At 34.8% G+C, this 26,435-nt stretch overlaps 2 protein-coding genes across 2 annotated transcripts in view; both read right to left on the bottom strand.

Annotated features, from left to right (window-relative positions):
* Positions 1 to 60: 60 nt before the first annotated feature.
* Positions 61 to 24,215, bottom strand: LOC110039378 (protein phosphatase 2C 70). Its single transcript, XM_020744416.1, has 13 exons — positions 24,059 to 24,215; positions 21,571 to 21,784; positions 21,282 to 21,482; positions 20,727 to 20,902; positions 18,548 to 18,706; positions 14,979 to 15,122; positions 14,847 to 14,908; positions 8,359 to 8,494; positions 1,989 to 2,083; positions 1,494 to 1,609; positions 833 to 962; positions 696 to 750; positions 61 to 295 (listed from the first exon to the last, which is right to left on the bottom strand). Exons 1-13 carry the CDS (start codon positions 24,197 to 24,199, stop codon positions 137 to 139), a joined length of 1,788 nt encoding a protein of 595 aa, XP_020600075.1. The 5' UTR covers positions 24,200 to 24,215; the 3' UTR covers positions 61 to 136.
* A 1,688-nt stretch (positions 24,216 to 25,903) lies between these two features.
* The window catches only part of LOC110033209 (pentatricopeptide repeat-containing protein At2g41720), a 38,047-nt gene continuing 37,515 nt past the window's right edge, over positions 25,904 to 26,435 (bottom strand). The window contains exon 10 of the mRNA XM_020737120.1: positions 25,904 to 26,407. Within this exon, the coding sequence (XP_020592779.1) occupies positions 26,382 to 26,407 (26 nt within the window). The 3' untranslated portion in view covers positions 25,904 to 26,381. The remainder of the gene's footprint in view (positions 26,408 to 26,435) is intronic.

Raw genomic sequence — 26,435 nt, 5'->3', positions numbered from 1 at the left:
AAGAATAATGTGGTACGTATGTAAATTTCCCAAAGAAAAATAGCCTCCTAAGCAAAGAACAAAATTAAAAAAAATATATTAAATAATTGAGTCACAAAATAGGCACAAGAAAACATTAACAAACTCTATAATGTAATCATTGATTGAATTTATGAGAATCAACTCTGATGAGATCAAAGTCTAAGAAGATAACCGATGTATTGTCCTTGGTTCGAAACGATCGAGCTTCGCTCAGTACAGAATTCGCTATCCTCTCAGCCAGGTCTTCATTTTGGACTCCGTATTTTTCCTTTATCTGCACATACTTGTCAAAACAGGATCATACGTATAAAATCAATCCAAACAAGGTGGCGGCTAAAGATGCTTGTACAAGATCGAGAAGGATCTTAAATTTTTTTTTGGGGGGTGGGGGGGACATTTACATGCATGCCACCCAATTCCTATGTATTTACATATCTAACACCAAAATTTTGCTTTTTAATATGTATACCAACCAAATCTTTCGTATCATATAAAAAATACCATCATTTCAACTTCGAAAAAGTGAAATACACCTTTTCATGCATAGTTATGTGAAAAATTGAAGTTTAGTTGCTAGATATGTAAATACATAGGAATTAAATGATATGGATGTAAATCTTTCTTTTTTTAAAAATAAACGGTAATAGGGGATAAGAAAAGAAATAATACTCCACCTGAAAAATAAGATGCACAGCCTGCTTGGTGCTTATTACATCCCATAAACCATCGCTGCATTTTATTTCACTATTAAGGTTCAACATATATAAAATGTATAAAAATAGAGAATTTTTGGGTGAAAATGATAATTTACCTTGCTATTAGCCCAAAAGCTGTGCTGCCTTTTGTTAAATGGACAACTTGACTCACATATGGCTCTGCACTGAAGCGTACGTCCTGCTCTTTAAGAAATTTGTCTCCGAGCATTCGGCTAAGGTTTAAACCTGAAAAATCAGGGAAACAACTTTGATTTTAATATTTGTTCCATTCGTTTTACGCACATTCCATAGACCCTAAAGAAGAACCGAATAAGACAAACGAGAGGATTAATTAGAAAAAGTTGGCAAATGAAAGTTGGACTTCTTTCAGTTGCGACCAACTTGATCCATCAATATTTTGTGCTATGGTGCCATGGCCGCATACCAGTAAAAAATTGCATATTTTGTGCATCTAATAAGTTCCGCGAAAGTTAGTTTTGAATTTTAAAAGAAAAAGGAAAGGGGGCATTTACCTACATACCACTCAATTCCTATGTATTTACATATCTAAATCCTAAACTTTACTTTTTACATTTATAACTCCCAAATTTTTCACATCACATAAAAAACACCACAATTTTAACTTTTAAATGCATATGTAAGGCGGTATGGATGTAAAAACTGAAGTATAGTTGTTAGACATGCGCACATATAACAATAAGTGGTATGCATGCAAATCTGCCAAAAGAAAGAATGCGAAGATTGAACGTCAATCACCACAAAGGCGTGTTTCTCCCTCCTTCAAGGGTTTCCCTGCTTTGTCCAAACGAGTTCGTTCCGATATGCTGGTCACCCGGTGGTCCTCTGTCATGGCGGTCTGCTTACCATCAACACTGCAACGAATGCATTTTAATTAAATCATAAAACAAGGTCAAATTTCATAACGCAGACGGATGCATTTTAATTAACGAATGCATTTTAATTGGCATGTATATTATTTTCTTAGATTATGATGAATGTTCTTTTTTTACTATCTTGTATTTTCTGGGTTTACTTTAAAGGAAAGCAAGTAGTAATTTTAAATGGGGATTTTCAAACTATAAGATCAATCAAACTTGCATTTTCATGCAATATATCATCTGTTTATTACAAATACCATGAGTGAAACAATCTGAAAAGTTACACATTTTTCATTAATTAACCAGATACTCAAGTACTCATTGTTGAGGCTACTACAAAAAAAAACAATACATAAAAGAACAGAACACATACTCCAAAATACAAGCGGAATCACCAACATTTGCACATTGTACGAATATTTCTTCATCATAATCAAACCAAAACAGAAGAACTGTGGCGGTACATCCCTGAAAAAAGATTGATTATTACAAAAAACATATTTGCTTTTTTACTAACTAGATGTACCATGATAACCATGCAGTTATGGCAGAAAAACAATTACTCTGCACCTCCAACAAAAAAGCAGTAGTACAATACATGAGAATTATGCTGGTAATGTTTTGTAGAATGAACTACATGAAAATGAGAGTTTTGCGGCATAATAGAAAGAACTTGATTGTCCCATTAAAAGGAGAGAGGAAATTAGTGTCCGAGAAAATGAGATGAACTAAGGTAACAAGGATAGAAGCAATTTAAATTGATTGTGAAGAATATATTCAACATCTCAGGCAAAACTTAACATAAACGAAAGAAAAGAGGATTCATAAAGCTTGTCCAAAATTGTTGAGAAAAGACCAAAGATGATGATGATGATATAATATGGTCATCTCTAATGACAATTACACTCTATCTTGCAAATCTGAAACTCATTTAAATCAAAGGGTCAAAGGACTAGATCCAAAAGACTGAAAAGTATAATGCAGCTTCCAATTTTGCTAAACAATACCTAACCAGCCTAATATCTATTGAAATCTGAAAGTCATTTTTTGGTTCATATATGACACACAAGTCATTGGCTGTGTAGCAATGTAATTGAAATTTCAATAATGCTGATAAAATGAAGAATCATTAGGATTTTCCACCGCATGTACTATTCCTAATACCATCGTCTATAATAAATATTCAAACAAGGGCAGCAGATGAGTTTCACTTCTGAATATTGAAAGTTTATATTACTCAAAGACATGATCGTAAGAATTAACTAAGCACAAATCAATCATTAAGTAGAAATAAATAGAATTGAACTAAAGCTAGAGCATAAGTAGCTAATATAGTCATGATGATTTCATGCAACATGTCCTCTAAAAGTCCTCAGAATCAATGAATAAAACAATAAGAAAAAAAAAACCTTCTTTAAAATCCAGAAGTATCAAAATATGTTGGTAATGAACAAAAGCTAAAAGGATGCAGACAACATTCCATTCCAAGTGAAAAAATATTTAGCTTAAATATCATTTTATGAGTTGGAAAAATATATCATATTATTGAACAAAATAAAAATAGAAGAAAGAACAATAGACAAGCTTATCAAGATAGTCAGCACAAAGTAAGTTAACTTTTGCAAAGCCTTAATTAACTTCAATGGATAATTAGAAATGTCAAATAGAGACAAAGTGCACGAAAATCGTCTTAAGCAAAATATCTTAGATTCCCAAGTGCTAAAAACCAATCCTATTGAAAGTGGAAAGTACTACATGCTTTTATGAAGATTTCATACCTAGCTCCAAATTTAAGTTTAAACAAGGACTTAAAAGTGAACCAATGTCTGATTCAAAGCAATTCATTTTTGCTGTAGGTACTAATATATTTGGCATATAGCCCAGATTTTGATTTTGCATTTGTATCTCAATTTCTTGAGCTAAAAATATACAAGGAAAAAATCTTATCAAGTATGTTTGAAATTTATATCATTTCAATAAATCTTTTTTTATAGTTCTTTTCTTGCAAGAAAATTGACCTGAAATTCAGCATATAATTCATCTATTCAAAGGTAGAACTTTTGTTGAGATTATCATTTATACCATGATGCTGGAACTAGTAGGAAAACGACAGAAAAACTCGAACCAAATTTTTATTAATATATGGATAGGGTTACAACACGACACAAACTGAAAAGCAAATACAATCATAAACTAATCTCTGGCTAGGGCCGACGGAGAAGGTTCGAGGGAGGCAATGGGGTGAACGAATGGGGAAGGTTTGGTGGTTGCGAGGTCGGTTAGGAAGGGGTTTGGTAGTGATTGAGAGGCCGGTAGGGGAACTGGGACAAAAGAGAAAGGGTTGGACAGACAGATCTGTTCCAAGAAAGTGGCGGTTGCTATCGTGATGCAGGTTGGGGAGTGAAACAACAAGCTTATGTTGCTAGGAGAAGGATGACTGAGTGCTAGAATAGAGAAAATGGAGGCCAGCATCTGCTGCAGAGGGGAAGAGAAGGGTTAGGGAATATTAAAAGGGAAGGTACTTCACGAGTAGAATATAGCCAAAGTACCACCACCTCCTCAGATACAACCCTAAAAAATGGAAAAGAACTCCACACAGAAAATCTGAAAGCAAAAACAGAAAAACTGAACCCTACAATAAAAATAAAAAAACAAATTATAGACTCCCCATTGACAAACAAAGGAAAGAAATAAAGGAAACTCCCACACAAAAGGAAGGGGTGCAGAGGAAAGAAAGATCCATAAATAGCAATTAAAATCTTCCCATTGGAAGAAGAAGCAAAAAAGGGAGGAGAGGGGCGTGGGAATAGCTCGCCCCATCATAAGTCCCGCTTGGACTGCTCGGCCCAAGACTTCCCTGGACTGGTCGGGTTCAGATGTGGGACAATCTGCGAGTCCTGCGACAGTGCGGGAAGCCCCGCTTCTGCATCCCGCATCTAAGCGGGGAAGCCCCGCGTCAAGCTCCCGGGGTTGGGGGATCTTTGATTTCATTTGTCGAAGTTTCAGGTTCCTCCTAGTACTGTGTCAGGTCGGCGACGTTGAGCATGCCTAAAACATTGTAGCCCCCTGGCAGGTCGATCTTGTAAGCGTTGTCATTCCAAAGCACGTTTGGTAGCATATGAATCCATCCACATTTTGCACACTTTGAGCTAAAACTGTTGGAAGACAAATATTCTCACAGCACAAGCATTGAGCTAGAACTGTTGGAAGACAAATATTCTCACAGCACAAGCATTGAGCCATTCCAGGAGTATCCTTGTTCTTCCACTCCTTGTAATCGATTGAGTGCAGCTAAGAAACTGGTATAGAAGGAGGGATCAATCTGGGGATAAAATTTGTGATAGGCTGCACCCCTTTCACCAGCACTCGCTCGGGAGAGAGCTCTTTGTTACTGATAGGTCCTGGTTCCCATTGAAAAATTTTCGTCCCCACTAAACTCCTTGGGTCCAATACAAAACTGGGGCTCATCTCTCCTGTTTGGACATTTGATGAGAGGTACCTTGTGGAACAAGAAATAAACTTTGAAAAGCTCCACATGATATTTTTGACATAACACAAAATGACCCTACTTCTGGCCTGTTGAACCTCCCTTTATAAGAGTAACTCAGGAAGGGGTCTATACATCTAAAAAATCTACAATACTTTGATTTGTGGTGGCCCTGTATCTGTGGTCGGCTCCTCAAACTCATGCCCCTTTTGGACATCCCAAGTCACTCCGACTGATGTTCCTCTCACCACTTGTGAAACAATAGCTCGAGCTACTACCACTTCATACCTGCATGAATGTCTTGTTACCTCAGCTGGAATCTCTTCTAAGGGTCAACTAGAATTGGTAGAGTCTCCTTCTTGTTGGCTGAAAAATAAGAATCATCTATGAAATTTGTATCTTCTTCCTGATCATCGTTCATCTCTCAACTGAAAGCTGATACTCCTCGTTTATGTCCTCACCATCTTCAGTGTCAACGATGTCATTTACCCAAATTTTCGATGAAGCCCTGGTCGGTGAAGTAGATCACTCCCTGATTGTGCATTCTGCTTCAACATGTCCAAATTTGTGGCACTTGCAATATTTTCTGTCTGTGACAGACTAGCGGATTGGTTACGCTGGATAGTAGCCAAGGGGTCCCTGGTGCTGCGGTCTCTCCACTTCGAAAGCTAGGAACTATAACTTTTGACGATACTAAGTCGGTAGGAATTTGTGTTGTGTTTCACGCTTCATCTTCATATCTTCTCGTTCCAAGTTTCAACCTTTCGGATCATGGTCGAAAGTGGCCACCCATTGGATTTCATCTTCCATGTCCGTAATCCACCGTTAAAGTTGGTGGATCTCTCGTCGTATCTCCTCTTGGGAAGGCTTGACATGTATCTTGCTGGTGGCATGACTAGGGTTTATGGTTGGGAGGTGAAAGACAGTGTAGGAGACTCATTAACAGTGTAGAAAATAATTTGGTGTTGTTAATTTTGAAAATCAGCAAGGGTTTAATTAGGGCTAGGTCAAATTCTTGGTGGTGGTTTGAGAATTGGAGGGGAAAATTTTTGGTAGGGATGGCTTGGGTAGGAGCATATGCTAGGAAACCCTAAGATGAGACTATTGTTGGGTCAGCTTTGATACCAAATGATACCGAAACTAGTAGAAAAAACGGCGAAAACGCATGAAACAAACTTTTATTAATATAGAAATAGGATTACAACACGACACAAACTGAAAAGCAACAAACTGAAAAGCAAATACAATACGACACAAACTGAAAAGCAAATACAATCACAAAATAATCTCTGACTAGAGCCGAAGGAGAAGATCCGAGGGTGGAGTGGCGCTGGCAACGAGGTGAAGATATGGGGAAGGGTTGGTGGTTGCGAGGTTGGTTGGTGGTGATTTTGGAGGCCGATAGGGGAAATGGGACGGAAGGGAAGGTGTTGGACAGTTTGATCTGCTGCAGTAAAGTGGCGACTATTGTCGTGATGAAGGTTGGGGAGTGGAGCAACAATGTTATGTTGCTAGGGGAAGGATGGCTGGGTGCTGGAATAGGGAAAAGGGAGGTCGGTAGTTGCCGGAGAGAAGAGGAGAAGGGTTTAAGAAGATGAAAGCGAAGATACATCACCACTTTTGAGTAGGATACAACCGGAACACCACCACCTACAAAAAACAAAGAGATTCCACATAGGAAATCTGAAAGCAAATAAAGCAAAATTGAACCCTACAATCAGCAAAAAAACAAATTATGGACTCCCCATTAACGAAGAAAGGAAAGAAATAAAGAAGGAAACTCCCATACAAAAGAAAGAGGTGGAGAGGCCAGAAAGATCCATAAATAGCCATTAAATTCTTCCCATATAAAGAAGAAACAGAAAAGGAAGGAGGAGAGGGCGCGAGATGTCAATCGCCCCGTCAGAAGTCTTTCCCGGGCGGCTCGGCCTGGGATTTCCCTGAACGGGTCTTCAACAAACCGGTCAAATTCAGACGCAGGAGAACCCGCGAGTCCTACATTAGTGAAGGAAGATCCACTCCTGCGTCCCACATCTACACGGGGAAGCCCCACGTCATACCATTTAGAGGATCTTAGAGTTTTCAATTAAGGTTTTTCAATGTTCATCATATTAAATATTAACTGGGGATTCCGTGCTTATAATGATAAGATGCAAATAACCAATAGCTCATATCATATTTTTTTCTACTTGCCTCCAATTCATGCCTTATCGCTTTAGAAAAACTAAAGTCCTTATGGAATTTTCCAAGCATGCATAGATTGGATTGATGCGTTGCATGTTGAACAATAGTGTGAATTACATACCAGCTTTAACATTGGTTAATCTGATGAAAGACAGCTGAAATGCAAGCTGAAATGCAAGCTTATCTAAGTGTTTAAAAATTACTAAGATATGAACTTTTAAAAAAAAAACATGAACTAGTCATATCTTCCCCACACTATTAACACTTCACTTACCTGTCTTCACGCAACAAAGCCAAAAAGTAAAATCAAATTTTTAGTTGGCTAAGACATTTTGCTTGTACTTGCTTGCTAGTAATATTGTCCTAATTTTATGAAACAATTTTATCATCTAGGCACATTTGAGCATTTAGTATTTCTTGAGGTTGCCTCCACATAATGGTATTCAGGCATATTATGTCATGTCCATGCTTTTATCTCTGCTACTTAAAAGGGTAGCAAAGAGAGATGCTACGTTAATTTTCATCCTGAATTATTCATGATAAGTATCCTGCCATTCTTACTATTTCATCTTCTGGCGAGATATCACCACCTTTACTCTGTCATTTCAATTCTTTCAGCTTCGGACGATGGTTCTTTATGGAGATTATCTTGCAGAGTTTTCACATGATAAATCCAACTAATGTTTGGGATGTTTTTTCATACCTTTCGAAATTGTTAGTTATTTTTGTTTTGTTAGAGCTGTCTTTTTTCCTTTAATTATTTTCTGAGTTACCTAAAATGACCTCAAATTTTGTTTATCAAAAGTTTAGATATTGTTATGAGGTGTTTGCCTTTTAATGATAGGACATCTAATAGCAGATCAAGTCATGAATCACATCAGATAACACGTCCATTAAGAAGGAGAATCAAAGATATTTCAAAAAATATAAAAAAAATCCATTGAATTACAACAAAAAACGGGTATAGCTTTTACAGAGAACAGATGTTTTTCCCTATACTCTATCATACATGTAAAACATCAGATATGCCAGAATATCGGATTTTGCATTATTCCTAGAGATAGGGCAGAACCTCATACTGATGATTCAGTGCAGCTTCCGTGAGAGAAAAAGCTTCCTTCAGAACATCTGAAGCATCGTCGCATGTAATTACCCTCTGCTTCTTTTCAGGGTTGGACAGAATGTTGACAATGAATTGTGGAAGAAGCCTGGAGATGGCAAAAAGAGGAGAGTAAATGCTACAGCCCTCACTTAACAAAAGAGACAAGTGTCAAAAATAGTCCCATAACACTTTGCGGAGGGTTATTTTAGTCCTAGAGTCTATAAAAATGTTGATTTACTCCCCAGACTAATTTAATATAGGCTGAAATAGTACCCACGTAAAACTATTTTAGTCCCATGTCTAGGGACTAATTTGACACTTGAATAGACTTTGAGACTAAAATAACCCTATTAAACAATAAGGGGACTAATTTAACACTTCACTCCTTAACAAAATAACACAAAAGGCGTAATCAGAATCGCATACACGAATGCCTGAGGTACCTTACATTCCTCGACGAATTTACAATGAATGAAGCAACTTTATCATTTATTTAGTCAAATTCAAACTACTAGCACACGGAAGAATTTAGCAATAAGACAGCAATCAAATAATTAAAATATCTTTTTAAGTAATCTAACTATAAAAATAAATTTGTATTCATCAACTGGTCTAATAAAGGTATAAAGAACATTTAATGAAGTAACATTGCTTGGATTATTACATCGTAATGTTTATTTGTTAACATAAATAAGCCCTAAAAAGATAATATATAAATGCCAATTTAATTAAATAAATAAACATTATTAAAAAATGTATTACCTAGTTTGATTAGACATCAAATGAGATCAATGAATAAAAAAGTTTCAATGGGGGCTCTACCAAAAAAATATAATACAAGGGCCTCCATAATCATATGTACTGATATAAAACAATCAAATGAAGCTTCAACAAGTGATTTTGCATCCAAGAATATCAAAACTCTTAAATTGAACAAAATTGTTCATTCATTATATACCCCCATAGCAATTATGACATGCGCTGGTGAGCACATGGACAGCCATGCGGGCTTTACATATTCGAAAGCTGCATCTCATTTTCAGTCAAATAAAAAATCAAGAGAAATGTGAAGCTTTTTGACAGGAAAAGTTGAAATAAGAAAGAAGGGATGTGGCAATCTTAGTAACATGAATACTTGGATAGAGAACATAATTTTCATAATTCAAAAGAATACAAAGGCCAAACACAGTGTCTTGGACAAATTTAATGCATTTGACACAATTTAAAACGTGAAAGTAAAACAACCACAAATTCTTATTTTATTATGTGCTTAAGTCACTGACGCATAAGTGTTTGAATTACAGGAAACCACCGCCTTGTTCGGGCGGCAAAAATGTGAAATTTGGGAATTCTACAATTCCATGACGATCCAGATTATGGTAATTTCACGATATCACAGTATCATTAAGTTTCATGATCGTAGGAGAGCCAGACCGCACAATCTCGTCATGTTTCCGATTTCAACAAGAGTGTTTTCCTTTTGTAGCTTTTTTCCTTTCACTTTTCTTCTAATTAGGGTTTCTTTCTAGTCGGGGACAAATTATGTCTTGTATTTCTTGTTTTTTTTTGGACTTTTGGTTTTGTTTGAATATCTTGGAGATTGTAATAACTTGAAGTCCGATATTACCTTTCCCTTATCATCCCACAATCACCTCCTCACAAATCCTGCTTCCTAAAGACCTTTTAGGAGCCCTAGAACGGTATTATCTAGTATCAGAACCAAACAAACTCTAAATTTTTTGGGATTTGACTTTCTTGCCCAAAATCCAAAATCCATATATATATATATGCTCGGCTCTGCTAGGAGTTTGACCCATGTCGAACCCTAGCAACTCTTATCGCATAAGATCATTTCCTTTCCTCACATTTCTTCTCCGACGTTGTCTCTCCGTCCTCTCCGTCATCGTTGGCTCGTGCTACTTCGACGTCGACAACGGCTTGCGTCTGCGACATTTGAAGCCGACAGAATTCGCATCTGCTGCGTCGTCTCTGTTTGCTTTCAACGTTGACAGGTTCACACATTGTCTTCTTCGGTTCCTGTCTTCTGCGCGGCATTCTGCGGCTTCGCCCATACCGTCCTCCGCCCGGCCTTACCGCGCAGAGCTTCTAATTGATGTGATGGAGTTTTCTTCTTCTTCGGTTAAACCTGACAAAAACTCCTTTGCCCATGTGGTAGGTAATTCTCAGGTGAAGACGCGGTTGTCTTCCCCTCAAGTTATAAGGACAGATGACTGTCCATTTATTAAGAATGCAAGCAGAAAAAATAGGAAAACAACACTCTTTTTCTCGGAATTAGAAATTTCAACACTGACTGACAGATTCAAATTTACTCTTATTGGAAAATTTCAGTGGGGGCACTCACCTATGGAAGTTATCAGGAAAAATTTTGAAGATCTAAAATTAGCAGGGAAGTGAAAAGTATGGCTCATGGATGAGAGACATGTATTGATTCAATTAACTGTGGCTGAAGACTACACTCAGACTTTCTCCAAAAAATATCTTAGCATTGCTGGTAAATCAATGAAGCTACTCAAGTGGTCTCCTGATTTTAACCCCAATCATGAACCTCCTAATGTACTCATATGATTTAGTCCACCAGGTCTCAAGCTGCACTTTTTTCATCATCAGGTTCTTTACTCTATTAGGGCTATACTTGAGGACCCTATGAAGCTAGATCTACCGACTTTTAACATAACGAGACCTTCTGTGGCCAGAATCCTTGTGCAAAGAGATATTACTTTACCTGATGTTACTGAAATCTGGTTGGGCACAACTCATAATGGATATTGACAACAAATCTTCGTAGAGCATAGACCGCCTTATTGTTCTCATTGTAAGATGTTTGGGCATACACTTGATAAATGCCATAAGTTTCATCCTAATTTGAAATCTAAAGATCAAGTGAATAAGGATGGATCTAATTCCACTACTCTTGACATATTTGTTCCATCTGGAGAGAAAGCTACCACAGAACAGAACTTGAATATCGCTAAAGATCAGCCACCTACCCTCCCTGCTGAGAAGGTGCAACCCGATTCAACATCGCAGCTTCTGATGAAGAACATCATACTACATATACAAATCCAAAAGTGTTTCTACCACTCACTGTTATTAAAAAAGACTCACTTACATGCCAAAAACCATGAGAGTGCTCCTTTGATTCAATCAAAGATCAACTAGTACAACAAACAGTTATTTCTAATGTTCAACATCCTACACATGTCTGACACATTTTAGACCAATCCACTAATTAGACGAGCCAATCTTCGGATGATGAATGACAGGTCTATTCCAGAAGAAAGAAGAAGACTGAAGGTCGACTCGAGCTTGAGAACTTATTGGATGATGTTTTGGTCACTACTGACAATGACAATCATCTTACCAATTAATTAGCTGGCTCCTTTCCAAGAACTAGAGGCAAAAACAAAACAAAATTGGATCGCTCTCTAGCTACCTGATTTACGTTTTTTGGCATTTTTTGTTTTTTTTTTTGACTTTAGGTCTCTTGTAATTTTCTGTATTTTCTCTTTTCTGGAATCATTTGTATGTGTTGGTTATTGTGGGGGAAGGGTGCCATGTTTGGGTCATTCCACACAATCTATATGTATCCTTATTTTTTTTTAATATATTAGCCTTTGGGTTTTCTATATATATATGTGTGTGTGTGTGTGTGTCCCCACAATATCGAAATCATTCCTAACACAAATCCTAGCCTGAACCCTAAATTTCAGAATAAAATCCAACCACTGTTTCTTCACCAAAATTCTATCCCGACACCTAACACCAAAACCTAAACTCCCAACCAACATTGATTTGTAATCCTACATCCATCGAAAATCTAATCAGGAGAAAATGATGCCATGTCGGTAAGGAGAAACCCTAAATGAGGTGTCCAACAACTTATTATGAAGAATACGCAACGGACAATCTTCCAACTATAATAGAGGTTTGTTGCCTCTGAGAAAAGATAATCTGTTGAGATCACTTATAACCACAACAATGACTCAAGATATCAAAAGGAGGAAGTGAATCCCTTCCACTTCATAAGATGAAAAACTTTTGCTACGTTGATTTGATGTTGAATATTAAAGAAGTTTAGATGTTAGAGTGAAAATCGACTTACCTGATTTTGATGGTTGCATGAATTCATGTAGTGACTCCAAAAAATGAAACCGGGTCTTTGAGTACAAAGATACACCAGCCAACAGGAGGGTCAAATTAGGCACTATTAAGTTTGGGGAGAATGCTTTCTTATGATAGTAGAACCTAAAGCATCATCAAAAACGGGAAAAAATAGTAAGATCACCACTTGGTTTCAAGATGAAAAGGGAGAAGAATTGCAAATACCTTCCTCCATATTACTGACGGGATATGTTCATAAAACTCCATCATGCGTCAGAGAAATTCTTCTATAGAGTACACAACTAAATTTGTTTAAATCATATTAAAATGTGAGTTTGTGGAATCGTAGGAACACACTGTAGCGAGGTATCTTGAAAGACGGGGTTCATCTATTCGTATCTGGTGTAACTGCAACCATATTAGTCCCTACTCGATGTACAAACTGTAGCTTTGAAGGAGCAGAAATAGCAACGTCACCAAGTGACCGCCACGCCGTACAAACAAAGTTCAACCCTAAGATCAAACAACAAAAGTACACCTAATGGGGCATGCCATCTAAGACAACCCCACTTTAAGAGAAACCAGTCCGGAGTGGAGAAAAGATGGAGTCCCCAACATCAACACTCACCAAAAGTGCTTCAAGTGTCATGATTTTTGGCATATTGAATCAGATTGCCCAAATATAAGTATAGTATCTTTCACTAAACATGGGTATTTGAAGAAATAGACAGCGACACATTAGAGAATGAAGACATCAAATAGGAATCTCAACTTCTAGCTAACAAGGAAACAATGTCAGTAATTCAAGCTGAGCCCAATAGAGAGGTCAAAACATAATTAAAATTGAATGTCCTGAAAGATAATGAATTTAAGGAGCCGATATCAGAGAAAAGACAACCCCTGTTGAGAGAGTTGTTGGATGCCCTGATTGACAGTTTATCTCCTAAGTGATTGCCATTATAAGTGGTCCAACATATCATAGATTTCATTCCAGGGTCGGTTCTTTCAGACATACTTGTTTATCAAATATGCCTAGCCGAGTACGAGAAGTAGGAGAAGCAAGTTATGAATTTAATAGCTTGATGCTTGATTCGTGAGAATACTTGTCAGTGCAATTCCAAATTTGGTTGTACCAAAAAATAATAAATATTTATTCTACCATAATAGACTTTGGAATGACAAACTTGTTTAAAAGTTGTCTTGGGTAGATGTGAGCATAGGCTTTGTAGTGGGGCTCCCCGCAGTATAATAATTTTATTATTATGGTAGATCGATTCCAAAAATTTCTAGAGAAGGAAGTCCCTCCTAGTTCATAAGAAGAGCAAATGTTTGAATTACGGGACGTTGTCGTTCCGTGCACAAGAGAACCGCAAGAGTACGAAATTTGAGAATTTTGCAATTTTGTGACAAGTTAGACCGTGGTTATTCTGTGATATCGCAAAATTGTTAACTTTCATGATCGCAAGGTGCTAGACCGCATGATCCTATTATCTTTTCAATTTCAACAAGTGTTTTATTTTTCTAGCTTTTTCATATTTATATCTTGCACTTATGATTTTTTGAGTATCTTGAAGATTGCAATATCTGATTTTCCGCTTTAGGAGTATTGTATGATCTTCGCTTTGCAATTGGTATGTTAGTATCTTACTTAAGAACAGGTGGTGAACCTCCTGGAACCACGTACAACATCGTTTCGGAGCTCTCCTTGCTGTTCTCAGCCAGGACAACCGCCTAACGATGCTTATCCCCATCCAATTGTCGTCAAACTCGCATATTACCTTACCCTTGTCATCTCAAAACAGCCTCCCACAAATCTTGCTTCCTAAACACCTTCTAAGAGTACTAGAATGGTATCAATTATATAATTTAGCTTGTAGTCAATACAAAAATGCAAAACAAATCGAACCTAACTGTGCATCAATTGTGGAATTGTTTGAAGAAGGGACCAGGAACTTACTAAAAAGAAAACTTATTTGTAGATAAGTTGCATACAATGTGAAATAAACTAAATCTTTTCTAGTGTATATTGTGAGGAAATCAGAAAACTAAAAAAAATAAAAAAAAAGGGGGAGAAACAGGACTACTTCAGATTTCTCCTGCAGTAATGATATGACAAATGCACAATTCATAACCTAAAGATGGCAACTGCAATGACAAAAGGCAACAAATAATAAAAAAACCATAATTGAGGTTCTGCTTACAAATACATAAAAGAAACTACAGTAGATAGATATTGTACTTCATAAATATAGAAGGCTATCAACTACAACAAATAATGCAAACATGCAAAATACAAGTAGGCAAACAAAAAAAAATATATAAATCAGAAAACACACTTGCTAGCCGCTCTGGCTGCTCCAGCCCCACCATGTCCATCAAAAATACCAAATAGTCCAAACTGCAATGCAGGTAGAGCATGTTAACCATTATTAAAAAAAGGGTTGACAAAAATATGTTTTTGTAATCACCTGTTCAACACCAGGAAGGGGCCATCTGCAGTAACAGACGTCTTCCATGGGAAGCTTCTTCCCACCGCGACGCGCGGCCATGGGATCAGATGCAATGCCAACTCCAACAGGCAGTTCATACTCAACATCTTGCACGATTTGTACCTAAAGAAGTCAAAAGAGTAACACATATAATTTTTAAAACAAGGAAAAAGAACAATGCAATTATTATTGTGGACATTGAAAATTCGAGCATGACTTTCATGGAAAGCTATGTGTGGCTCCGAGACAACTTTTTAAAGGACAGATTAAATTTTTAGATAAGTTATTACCTATAAAATTGACCCTCATTTTATCAGGATTTTAACATCAGGTATCTCATCATTAATGATGAGATAAAACTTTATCAATGATGAGATAAAACTTTCAGTTAAAGCTAGCCACTAGATGACAAGTGCTTAGCGATTATTAGCACACGTTTTGGCTTTAGATTCCAAAATTTGCTGCCTATATAACTTAAAGCTAATGGTGAGGGAAATCGACCTAACCTGATAAAAACATCTTTATCAACAACTATGTGTTGCATCATCAAAAGAAACCTTATCGAACAAGGGTAGATATTTTTCTATGAGGACAATTTTAAATTAACATTAACTAAAAAAAAGCTTTTGAGCCATATCAAGTGCATCACATGGTTCACAACTACAGGGGTTTGAACCATTGGGGACTAATCAATCTTTGGGCGTGACTATAATATAATTGTGTCATTTTGTTCGAGCAAGTAGTCTGAGGACACTAATCTTAACTACTTCTTTTGTGATATCATTTGATATAGCAAAAAAATCACATGATTAAATAGCAAAAAAATCACATGATTAAATGACAAATGCACATCCTTACGAATGTGAGATTTTTTAAGAGTGACCATAAAAATATGCATGATATGATATTGATTCTTTGCGAGCTTAGATTAATCTTACATTTAAAACCTTGATAAACTAATGCAAAAGATGAATAAATTATTACTTTAAGCTTAAGTGTGATAGAATTTACTAGAAAGTTCTTAAAATTTTGTAGTTTTCTTGAAACTTTCATATTTTATCAGAATTTAAGCCTGAATTTATATAACAAATTGTGGGTAGTATAGTAACAATGATGTCTTTAACTAAGATTTTTTTATCAACACGACTACCATTATTGTGAAATTTCCCAACACGTTTGTACGTGCAATTTGAATATTTGAAATTTGAAAATAAACTCGCTCAAGTTATGAAGTACTATAACAATGCCCCCTATAAGAGTATTTGATTGATTGTTCTAAAACTTATTGACTATGCCTCTTACTTGTACAGAATCATGTTCATAGTTTGCATATCATTTTAGTTTATTTTAATACTAGTTGTTTTACGATCTTCGTAACCTCTGCCCCATGTGTAGAGAATCAGTTTGATAGATTTAAAATCGTGATTTTCCTTATAAGTTTGAAATCAAAAGTTTACATTAAAAAAGATTTGTTCTTTTTAACAGAGGTCTTCAAATCTTATGGAAATAAAAAACTGAATCTTTGGCCGTTTTAAGCTTCTTGTATAATGCTAGTCACAAGGTTGAAATCTTGTCAGCTCCAAGGAGCATGGAAAATTAGAATTGAAATATAAAACAACCTTACATTGTAAGAAAGATGATCCGCTTGTGAATAAGTGTAGTTTGATGGTTTATACTTTGAGAAGAAAGAGCTTTTATTTTCAAAATAGTAGCAAGGCTTTCAAAATATTTGCACCTTTCTCATCACAAAAGCAAATTGAGTTTATCTCATTTTTAATCTGTACAACATTCTTAGATTTTAGGTTCAAATGTTTTAACACATTTTTTAGAATACATGAAGACATATTTATTTTATATTAGTTTGTGCAGCATTCTCAGACTTGAATCCTCCTTAAAAATAAGTTAAAATTTCGATAACTATAATCAGCTTCTCTCTCTTTTTTTTTTTTGTGTGTTGTTCATAATTTCTTCATCATTCACACCTTATATTGCATGCCATCTCTCCATGTTCATACAAATTTGTGTTTTACTCTTGTGCTACGACCCCTATGCAATATTGGTATCTATCATAAGTATTTTCGATATTCGAAACATAACAATACAGCCCACTTAGAAACTAGCAAAGTTTGAGTAGTTTCAATTTTGGTCGAGATATTTCAAGCCAAATTCGCGCAATGATGCAACTTTAGTAGATCGTCTTGTGCAGTTCATTTTGCAAACAAGTAACAATTGAGTTGTTTTTATAGAGAGTGATACATTACAAACACTATCTGCACAATGACACATCCATTGTCTGTCATTTTGGTTGCTTTTGATTGAATTGATCGTAAGAGAAATTTCTTGATAATGTTAACAGTCCATGTACATAGTAGTAATTCATTTTATAAACGAACAACAATTGGGTTATTTTGATTGCGATGAAGACATTTCATCCTTGATTTATGCAACGCCATGTTTGTCATATGTCATTTTAATCATGTTTGGTCAAATTGATCATGGAGATTCCTTCAAAAAAATTTCAATATTCTGGATGCATAACTATAATCCTTTTTTTTTAAACGAGCAATATTTGAATAATTTTTATTACAATCGATAATTTGATCTAAGCTCTTGTAATACATCTATCTTTCATTGTGATCACTTCGTTTGATTGAATCGAATATGGAATATCTATATAGGTCAACATAATCATTCGCTAATAGTAAACTTGTAAATATAAAACTAAAAACAAATTTCAGTCCAAATTTAAAATGAAAATCAATAACTACTAAGAAGTTAAAGCAAGCCTAGTTTAAACCACAATATGAACTACCGAGTATCCCAAAATAATCTCAAATATACAAGAAGCATGCTAGCCAATAAAGTTAAAGGCCCCTTGATCAAGAAAAAGTCACCTATACAGTGCGCTATTAACAAGTCAATAACAAAACAAATATTTGGAAGAACATGATAAGACAACAAAAGAAAGAAAGAAAAACCATTCACAACTAAACCCAACTGAGAAGAGTCTAAACGTTGACAAAGAAGTATAGTTATCAAAAAGAAGAGTTGGAAATCATGAATAACAGATCAAATGAAGCTTCAAAACTAATGTGAAGCTTCAAGATACCTTGAAACAGAAACTACATACAAGTTTAACAAGAAATTACAAATTATATGCACACACTCTTGCATATTATATGAATAAATAACATTAAGTTTACAAACATTCAATGTAAAGATACTAGAAACTATAGAATGAAATCTTCTGCAATCACGAAACATAACAAATTGTAAAGATACTAGAGAATGAAATCTTCTGCAATCACGAAACATAACAAAGCTAGGAGTACCACAAAACAAAACTAGGTTCGATCAAAATCCAACAATAGACGTAGAAATTGGAGCAAGTTTAAAAGAACTCCATTTCATGGATTCTGGAATGTATATTCACATAGTTTGTACAAAATCACACAGTAGTCCTATAAGAAAGAAAATGATTATACGTCTTTAAGGATCATAGAACAATATGAAGCTAAACATTGCAAGAGTATAGTAATTTCACTTACAGATATTTTTGAGCATGAACCAAGAATGATAATGTCACCGCTTGAAAGCTCAACAGGCTCGCTCCAATTCCTGGATCCAGCAGCTGGATAATGAATTGCCTTAGAATTTAAGAATGTTCCATTCAAGCTGCCCATGTCTACCAGCTCCCATTTTGATTTCTGTCAACAAAAAAATGTAGTGTTTTAGGACCATGAACAAAAAACAGAAACATAGAATTAATTCATGACATGAGGTGAGGATCATATCAAAACCTTAACTGCAAGCAAATCTGTACGAAGCAGTTAAACCCAATTGTCTTCCCCGCCCACTGACCACCTCTTCTAACTACTAATCCTTATACGTTAAAAAGAGTTTATTTTTGAGTTAGTTTCTCAGAAAAGAAGATTGAATTTTTAAAATAAGAATTAACCAAAAAATTTTCCCTCATTTTATGAGGATATTAAGATACACTTCTAGGTTTCACAAAGGTATAAAACTACCCATAACTTTTGCCCTCATTTTATGAAAACTTAAAGATCTTGTCCCAGGCATCACATAAGCACATGCTGCTATGGTTAATTATTCTTTTCGATCGCAAGAATACCAATAATCAATGTAAAATGGTAACAACATGATATTAAAATTAATAAATTTATAACTTTCAACATAGGGAAAATCATGGAAAATAAGTACGAGTTTGATCAAAATCCTGCGATTTTGTTATCCTTGATGTTATGGACTCTGATTTACTTATGAAGAGAATTATTTTTACTCAACCAAACGGAAGGATTCTTGTCAGTGATTATGGGTTGCATCATCCAAGGAAGCTTTTCACATTTACAAATTGACATCATTTATGCATTTCAAAAGGTAACCTTTTTGCTTTTACAACGTGGGCCTTGCAAATAATCATTTTTTTATTTATAAATAAGGGAGTCCCCTTAGTTCACTCTCACAAACATATACATTTTTAATTGCCAAAGAGTGTTCAAGAGAGCTCTAGAAGTATGGTGAGGAGGTTCTGTTCTTGCAAGTAGGAAAGTTATTAGGCCCACTATAATAGCTTGTAGTCTCTTATGTTCAATACTCGCAAATTTTTTTTCTCTCATTTTAAATTTTTATTTGATTCTTATTTTATCATTTGTGTACTCCTCCATTTTAATTCCAGTTGCATTCATGTCCACAATCCATTATGTTGTTCTTCTCATGTTCATTTATTCATATTTTTTAGCAATCTCCTGGCATGGCCTTCGCACAGAGGGCATCAACAAGAATCACTTGGCCTGTCATCATGCATAAAAAAATTAAATAATTAGGATCCTAAAGCACCCTTGATCATGATCTTCGAAACCCACCATGCTAAATAAGGCATATGGGACATCTACATTAGAAATTTTTAAAGATAGAATATTTTCCCCATTATACTAAGAAAAACGTACACATTTTTTACTAGCTATATCGCAATCAACACTTCCGAGATTCTCCCTTTGTGCTGAGAAAAGAGCATGTAGAATTCACTCATTGTTCAAAACACATTGCATAAAGAATTTTAGGAGGGTTTTTTTAGGTGTTGCATTTTATAACTTCATGAGAGGCAATCAACAATAAAATTTGCATCAGTAGGTTTCCAATGATGGTGAATACACATGATCTTTTTGGTCTATTTTTATTTTTTTTACAAGAGCAAAATTTTAGAGTAGTATCTTATCTAAAATCCAATCTGCCATTCTGAAAATTAACTTGGAACTAAACATTGAACACACAATCACTAAAAAAAAGACATTTAAAGAATTAAACAAAGAAAAATAAAAGTGTCCTAAATACATCAGCTCAAGAATAGTTTGCCAATGAAGTTATCTTCTTTTGGTAAGAGCCATATTTCTATTTTGGTGCTTTTGGAAAAAAATCCGCATATTTATAGAATAACTTTCCTTCTATACATTACTTTGACAAAAGAAGGGACCACAAATTCATTTTTAAATGTAAGAAAATTTTCTAGCCCCTACGTCAAAAAGGTAAAAACCAATTATAACATGAATTTTTTTTCTCCCATTTCACAATGCCTAACATAATCATATCACCCACGCAAAGTCAGTCACCCAACCAAACAATCACATCACCACAAAAGTTCAATAAAAAAAGAAGATTTCTTCCACAATAAGTTAATGAACACAACGTAAGTACTGTCGCGGATCTTACAAGCATGTTCCAATTAATAAGTGCATGCTTTCCCGAAACCTCTGAATCTTTCAGTATCAAATCACTAGGAGAAACCCTTCCAAGGGTTAATGGAAGAAGAGTCTTGTCTTTTGAATTTCTTGAGCAATGAATACCAACAGAAGGACCAGCAATGACTTCAAGAATTATACTGCTTCCTGCACTTCTAACAAAAAGATGGGATGACAAGATTTATAAATAGCTAATAGGCTGGTAAAATGGTTTGACAACATGCAAATTCTAAAGTTAATTTGGCAACTTAGGGTTTTCCTTCCTTTTTTTCTTTCCTTATATATTTTTTTCCTAAGTGTGTTCTGCTGTACAAAATAATGTCATCGCTAATCCCAAAAGATGCTGTGCTCATGAACTGGAAGAAGGCAATGCTAAAAAAAAATCATAATTTAGTTTCCATCATGTACTTCCCACAAAAATCAAAATTGTGTTATGGTGCATCATATGCAATGTTAGTGAAAAGAAATGCTGAAGAAAAGCATTACCAAACAAAGACTAAAATCATCATTAAAGAAAAGTTCATACGTATAATTGCAATATCCTTGAAGGTAGAAATTTTAGTTCTGCCATTATCACCAATGATTTCCAAGTCATAGCTAGAGTCGTCCCATCTGACATGCTTTGCACCTTCACATGGCAAAATCGGCTCAGCTACACGTTTAAGTGTTTGACCAACATGACGATTTTTTGATTCATCACTAATAACATCCAACACAAAGCTATCCCCTATAATAAAAATAATAACCTGCTTATTAATCAACTAAGAAAATAGATGTCAGTTTAAGATTAAATTAAGATATAACTTCGACAATACCTGTGCCAACTTGAAAGTCTGTTGAAACCCTCTTCTTAATAACAAGCCCATGTTTTCTAGGAGAATTAACATTTCCAATAGACCCAACTGCTTTTGGCGAACTATTATTTCCCTCGATTTGAATATTAGATTCATCAACAAAGTTCCGAGTAAAGCCTTGATCAGGAGTATCAGCTGAGTTTTCAGTAATGAGAGGTTGCTCTATGTCATCAACCTGCATAAATTAAAACCCAGCATTATTTTATCATGTAAACATTTAAGGGTTTGAAGATATAAATTTGGTTAACTAAGGAAAAAAAAGCAAGCAAAATGAGAATGAATTACCTTATTTGAATACGATAAGGTGATACTAGACGATACAATAATGAAATCAATAAAAGTTGCATCCATGGTGAGATAATTTAGAAGATGGGGTATGTCGAGTTAGTAGAATGAAAAGCATGTATGAAACACAAAGATCTTTTAAACAAGCTAAATCAGCCCACAAAACTCCGAGTGGATATATGTCAATTACAATGAGTTAACCAGGCAATAAAAAAACTAAATCGAGCCCATTTTAAAGCCTTTCTAAACCAAATTATAGGAAGTTTTACAAATTTTACAAATGTGGAGGCTAATAGCTTGAAGATTGGATAATGACTAAGGGTATTGAGTTTAAAGAACCTTTAAGGTTCGAAATAATATGAAATCAAATTGACAAGAAGAAAGGATAAGAATTTTGCATGCAAATTTTGAGTGAATTGCATGCACAATTTGGATCTAGAGAGCACTCAATCAGCCTAACACATAATTTGCACCCATTCAGTCAGTAAACAGTAATCAATAATTAAAATCATGATCCCTAATTATAGAAATTAGTTTATAAGAACAAAATCAAATATTAAGAAAATTCAATCCTAACAAACGTTCAAATTTATTATCATCCAAAAGAAGGTAAAAACCAGATAAAATAAGTAAAAAAGAGAAATTAGGTCATAAATATTAATGAACCTAAAACGGTTTGAAAACGGGCTCATTTAGTTATGATTTGATATGGTTTTACTCTTTGTAATTGGCCTTTAACTAGTTGGAATTTTGTGGGCAAAATTGACCAAAGTAAAGACATGTATTGCATCAAGGTCTATATCACGTAACTTTACTAGCACTGAAAATGACAACGAGATAGAACAAAATTTTTCGTATTTAGGACTTTGTACATAAACAAGTGAGGATATAGATCGAGATATAATTGATAAGATAAGAAATTTAAAATGGAGGGAGACAATGGAGTTTTCTATGATATTAATGACATAAATTATTAAAAACTAAATAGTGGGCTCTTAAAATGGGGCTATATACAGGCCTATATTGATAACATGACCTTAATCCATTTTATAGTCTTTGCTTTTGTGATTTAAGCATAAATGAATCTCACAAATCAACTTGAGCCATAGTTCGAGGCAACAAAAAATTTAAGTAAACGAATGAATATTAGACCTCCATTGCCTTGCAAGCCACATAGAGGACAAAAACATTCAAGCACTATAAAGAGAACCATAAAGCAGAAAACCTTAAAGAACGCACAATAGCATAACATTTCAAAAAAAAAAAAAAACAATAAAGTCATGATGACACACACATTCTTCAAAAGGAAACATGCCCACAATTGATAAATAATTATTGCAGCACTAAACATTAGGGTTGTCAATGGTTCATTATTCATAAACAACTCGTGTTTGGCTCATTAAGTAGCTCATGTTTGATTCGTTCACTAAGTAAATGAGTCAAACACAAACAATTTTTTTTCGCTCGATATATAAACGAGTTGAATACTAACGAAGATTTGTTTGTTCGTATTAGGCTCGTTTTGGCTTGAAATAATTAAATTGACTATAGAGCTACAAAAATTTATAATCAATTAAAATTACTAATTAAAAAAAGAATAAAAACATATTAAATTCTATTTAAATGAATATTTTAATATGAATAATAAGATTGAAATCTCGCCCTACTCTTAACATCCTACAACTGTTCGAATAGGGTTGTCAAAATGGCTCGTTGTTCATGAACACTCGTGTTAAGTTCGATAAGCAAACGAGCCAAACGCGACCAATGATATTTTTTAACGAGCTAAACACGAGCCTAGTTTGTGCTCGTTCAAGCTAGGCTTGTTTGCACCCCTAACGGTTGCGTGACTAGGGTTGTTGAATAGCTCGTATTCGGCTCGTTAAAGCCCAACACGAAAATTTTTTTTTATGTTCGAAATATAAACAAACTGAACATGAACACTGATATTTTTTAATGAGCCGAACATGAGCTCAGCCCTGAACATGAATGGACATGAATGGACATAGAAAATGAATGAGAACTTATAAAATAGGCCCAAATTATAGCAAATAAAACAAATCAAGACAGCGATCATCCCCAGCGCCAATTACAAACTCTCCTAAAAGACTAATCGCATTACTCACTATCCAAAATACCAGAGTGCGCGATTGAAAAGCCAGACCTTAATTAAGCTCGATGTGGACGATTGCCGGCGGTTGAAGAAGCGCAAGGGCCGGCAGGCCAGGACAAGGAGGAGAAGAAGGAGAAGGAACAATAGAAGGAAAAGGCCCACTAGGCTCGCGGCCAGGGAGCCAGCCAGCATCGCCGGCGGGTCGCCCTGAAGCCTGAAGCTTTGCGTCCAACGGAAGGGGAGAGGGGCCGAGAAGGCCGCTTTGAATCGGTCGCATCTCCATCGCAATCCCGTCTTCTGCAGCCCTGCCGCCCTCCTGAAACCCCGCCTTGATCCATGTCTCCATTTTTATGAATCCATTTCAAAGGATGAAGAATCAATTTTTTAGAAAAATTTAATTGTTTTACACTCATAATATCAAATCTATTTTGTTGATATACCAAATTTTTTTGGGGCATTTACATAGATTGTTTTACACTCATCAAATCAAATCTATTATGTTGATATACCAAATTTTTTTGGGGCATTTACATACATGCCACTCATTTTTTTATAAATTAACCTGTAAACTTTTACTTTTCTCAAATATTTCATATCACATAAAAGTATCACTATATCTTTTAAATAATGAACCGAATGATACACTCTTAATGTGTCTATCAATTCGAGTACCATCTTCTTAAGATCAACAGTGTCAAAGAGCATTCGAAGCCCCGACCCAAGCGATCTTACACTGAGGAGGCTGAGGTATACTGCGTACAAATTTATATATGGATCAATTTCTTACATAATATTATTAAATTTTTATATGATAAATATAATATAAATTTGAAGTAATTGTTTAACTATTATATTTATAAATTTAGGTAAAATATTCTACTCCACAACTTTTCATTAGCAATTAGAGCATACATAATACAATGGCTAATATTAAAAAGTGATATCAAATGCTTTATAACTTTGTACTAATATTTTTAATTTTCAATATATTCAAGTATATTAGATATTATAGTTTTTTAAAACTAGCTAATGAGTGTAGCAAAACTTAGATTTTACACATATGCCCACTTTATTTGACTCAATTATTACTTGAGCCAAATTGAACCAACTCAAGACTCAATACATATGCTTACTAAAATATGACATCCTCTCGTTTAAATTTTAGAACAATTATACAGAAATGTAAGTGCATGTTAAAAAAAATTACATTTTTACCCTTATAAGTACTTATAAATACATATAAAAATATAACCACAACAATCTATTTTGTTGTTGCGTTAATTAAACGCACAAGTTAGCTCATAATGACATGACAAAATTGTGATAAAAACAAATCTTATTTTTGTTCATAAAATAATCATATACACATTTAGTTAATTCTATTGCATTATATAATTGAACTTTTGAATGGTTTATATAAAAAATATTTTAATCCTAAATTATAATTTATAAATTATAAATAAGCTCGATATAGCCTCTAAACTTTTCAAACGTGATTTGAAATAATCTTTTAGTTAAATTATTTAAATTAAATTTGAAAAACCATGGGACTGTTAAATCAAATTTGAGTAGTCAAAAGCTAAATTGGACACATTAAGTATCATTAAAACAATCACTTATTAATGGTTTATGGCTCATTACATTTATAGCTGAGAAACACAAGAAAAAGAGGCATTTGCATACATACTACACAAGCCTAATACATTTACATATTTAACACCAATAAGTTCATATACATCACATAAAAAAACATCACTCATTTTTATGTATAGTAATTGTAAGGGGCATTTACATACATACCACAATTCTTATGTATTTAGATATCTAACACCTACACATTCATATTTACATTCATACCACTCAAAACTTTAACATCACATAAAAAATGCACCTAAAACTATCTTCTGAAAAGTGAAACATATATTTTAATGTATAAATTTATGACACCATGTTACAAGTGCAAATATCAAACTTCGGGTGCATAAGAATCGTGAAGTATGTCTGTAAATATCCCTAAATGAATTATGGGGTACATATGTAAATTTCCCAAGAAAAAAATAAGTTTAAAAGCCTTGCTGCCAACCTTAAGAAGAAGCCAGATAAGCAGATGCCCCCAATTGTTATTGTAGAAAAGCAGAGCCCAAGCACTCATTGATTACCAACCGTTGAATTCAGAACCCGTTGTAGAGAAAAAACATCAGCTTCCCCGATCTTCTTACAGGTGACGTAACATGAAAGCTGTTTCACAAATCAACTGGAGCCATAGTTTCTGATTTCTCAATCTGCTTGAACAGAGACAAATCTTTGCTCTGGATCTGTGCTCCTCTGTAAATCGAACTGGATTGGAGTATTTGGAACTTTTTTATAATGAATTTCAGCCAACCTTTTCCCTCAGTGAATCTGAGAACGTTTTACAGAGATTATTTTT

This window comes from Phalaenopsis equestris, unplaced genomic scaffold, assembly GCF_001263595.1.
Source record: "Phalaenopsis equestris unplaced genomic scaffold, ASM126359v1 Scaffold000002, whole genome shotgun sequence".
Lineage (NCBI taxonomy): Eukaryota > Viridiplantae > Streptophyta > Magnoliopsida > Asparagales > Orchidaceae > Phalaenopsis > Phalaenopsis equestris.
Note: the sequence above shows the minus strand (reverse complement) of the source record. Positions and strands in the feature narration are given on the sequence as shown.

What these genes read in the sequence shown, in the direction of transcription:
- LOC110039378 (XM_020744416.1), bottom strand. Translation starts at nt 24,199, where the DNA reads ATGCTGGCTGGCTCCCTGGCCGCGAGCCTAGTGGGCCTTTTCCTTCTA. An exon ending in TTATTAATTGGAACATGCTT is followed by an intron (nt 18,707 to 20,726) that starts GTAAGATCCGCG and finishes TTTTGTTGACAG; the next exon opens with AAATCAAAATGGGAGCTGGT. An exon ending in GGGAGAAACACGCCTTTGTG is followed by an intron (nt 963 to 1,493) that starts GTGATTGACGTT and finishes CTGATTTTTCAG; the next exon opens with GTTTAAACCTTAGCCGAATG.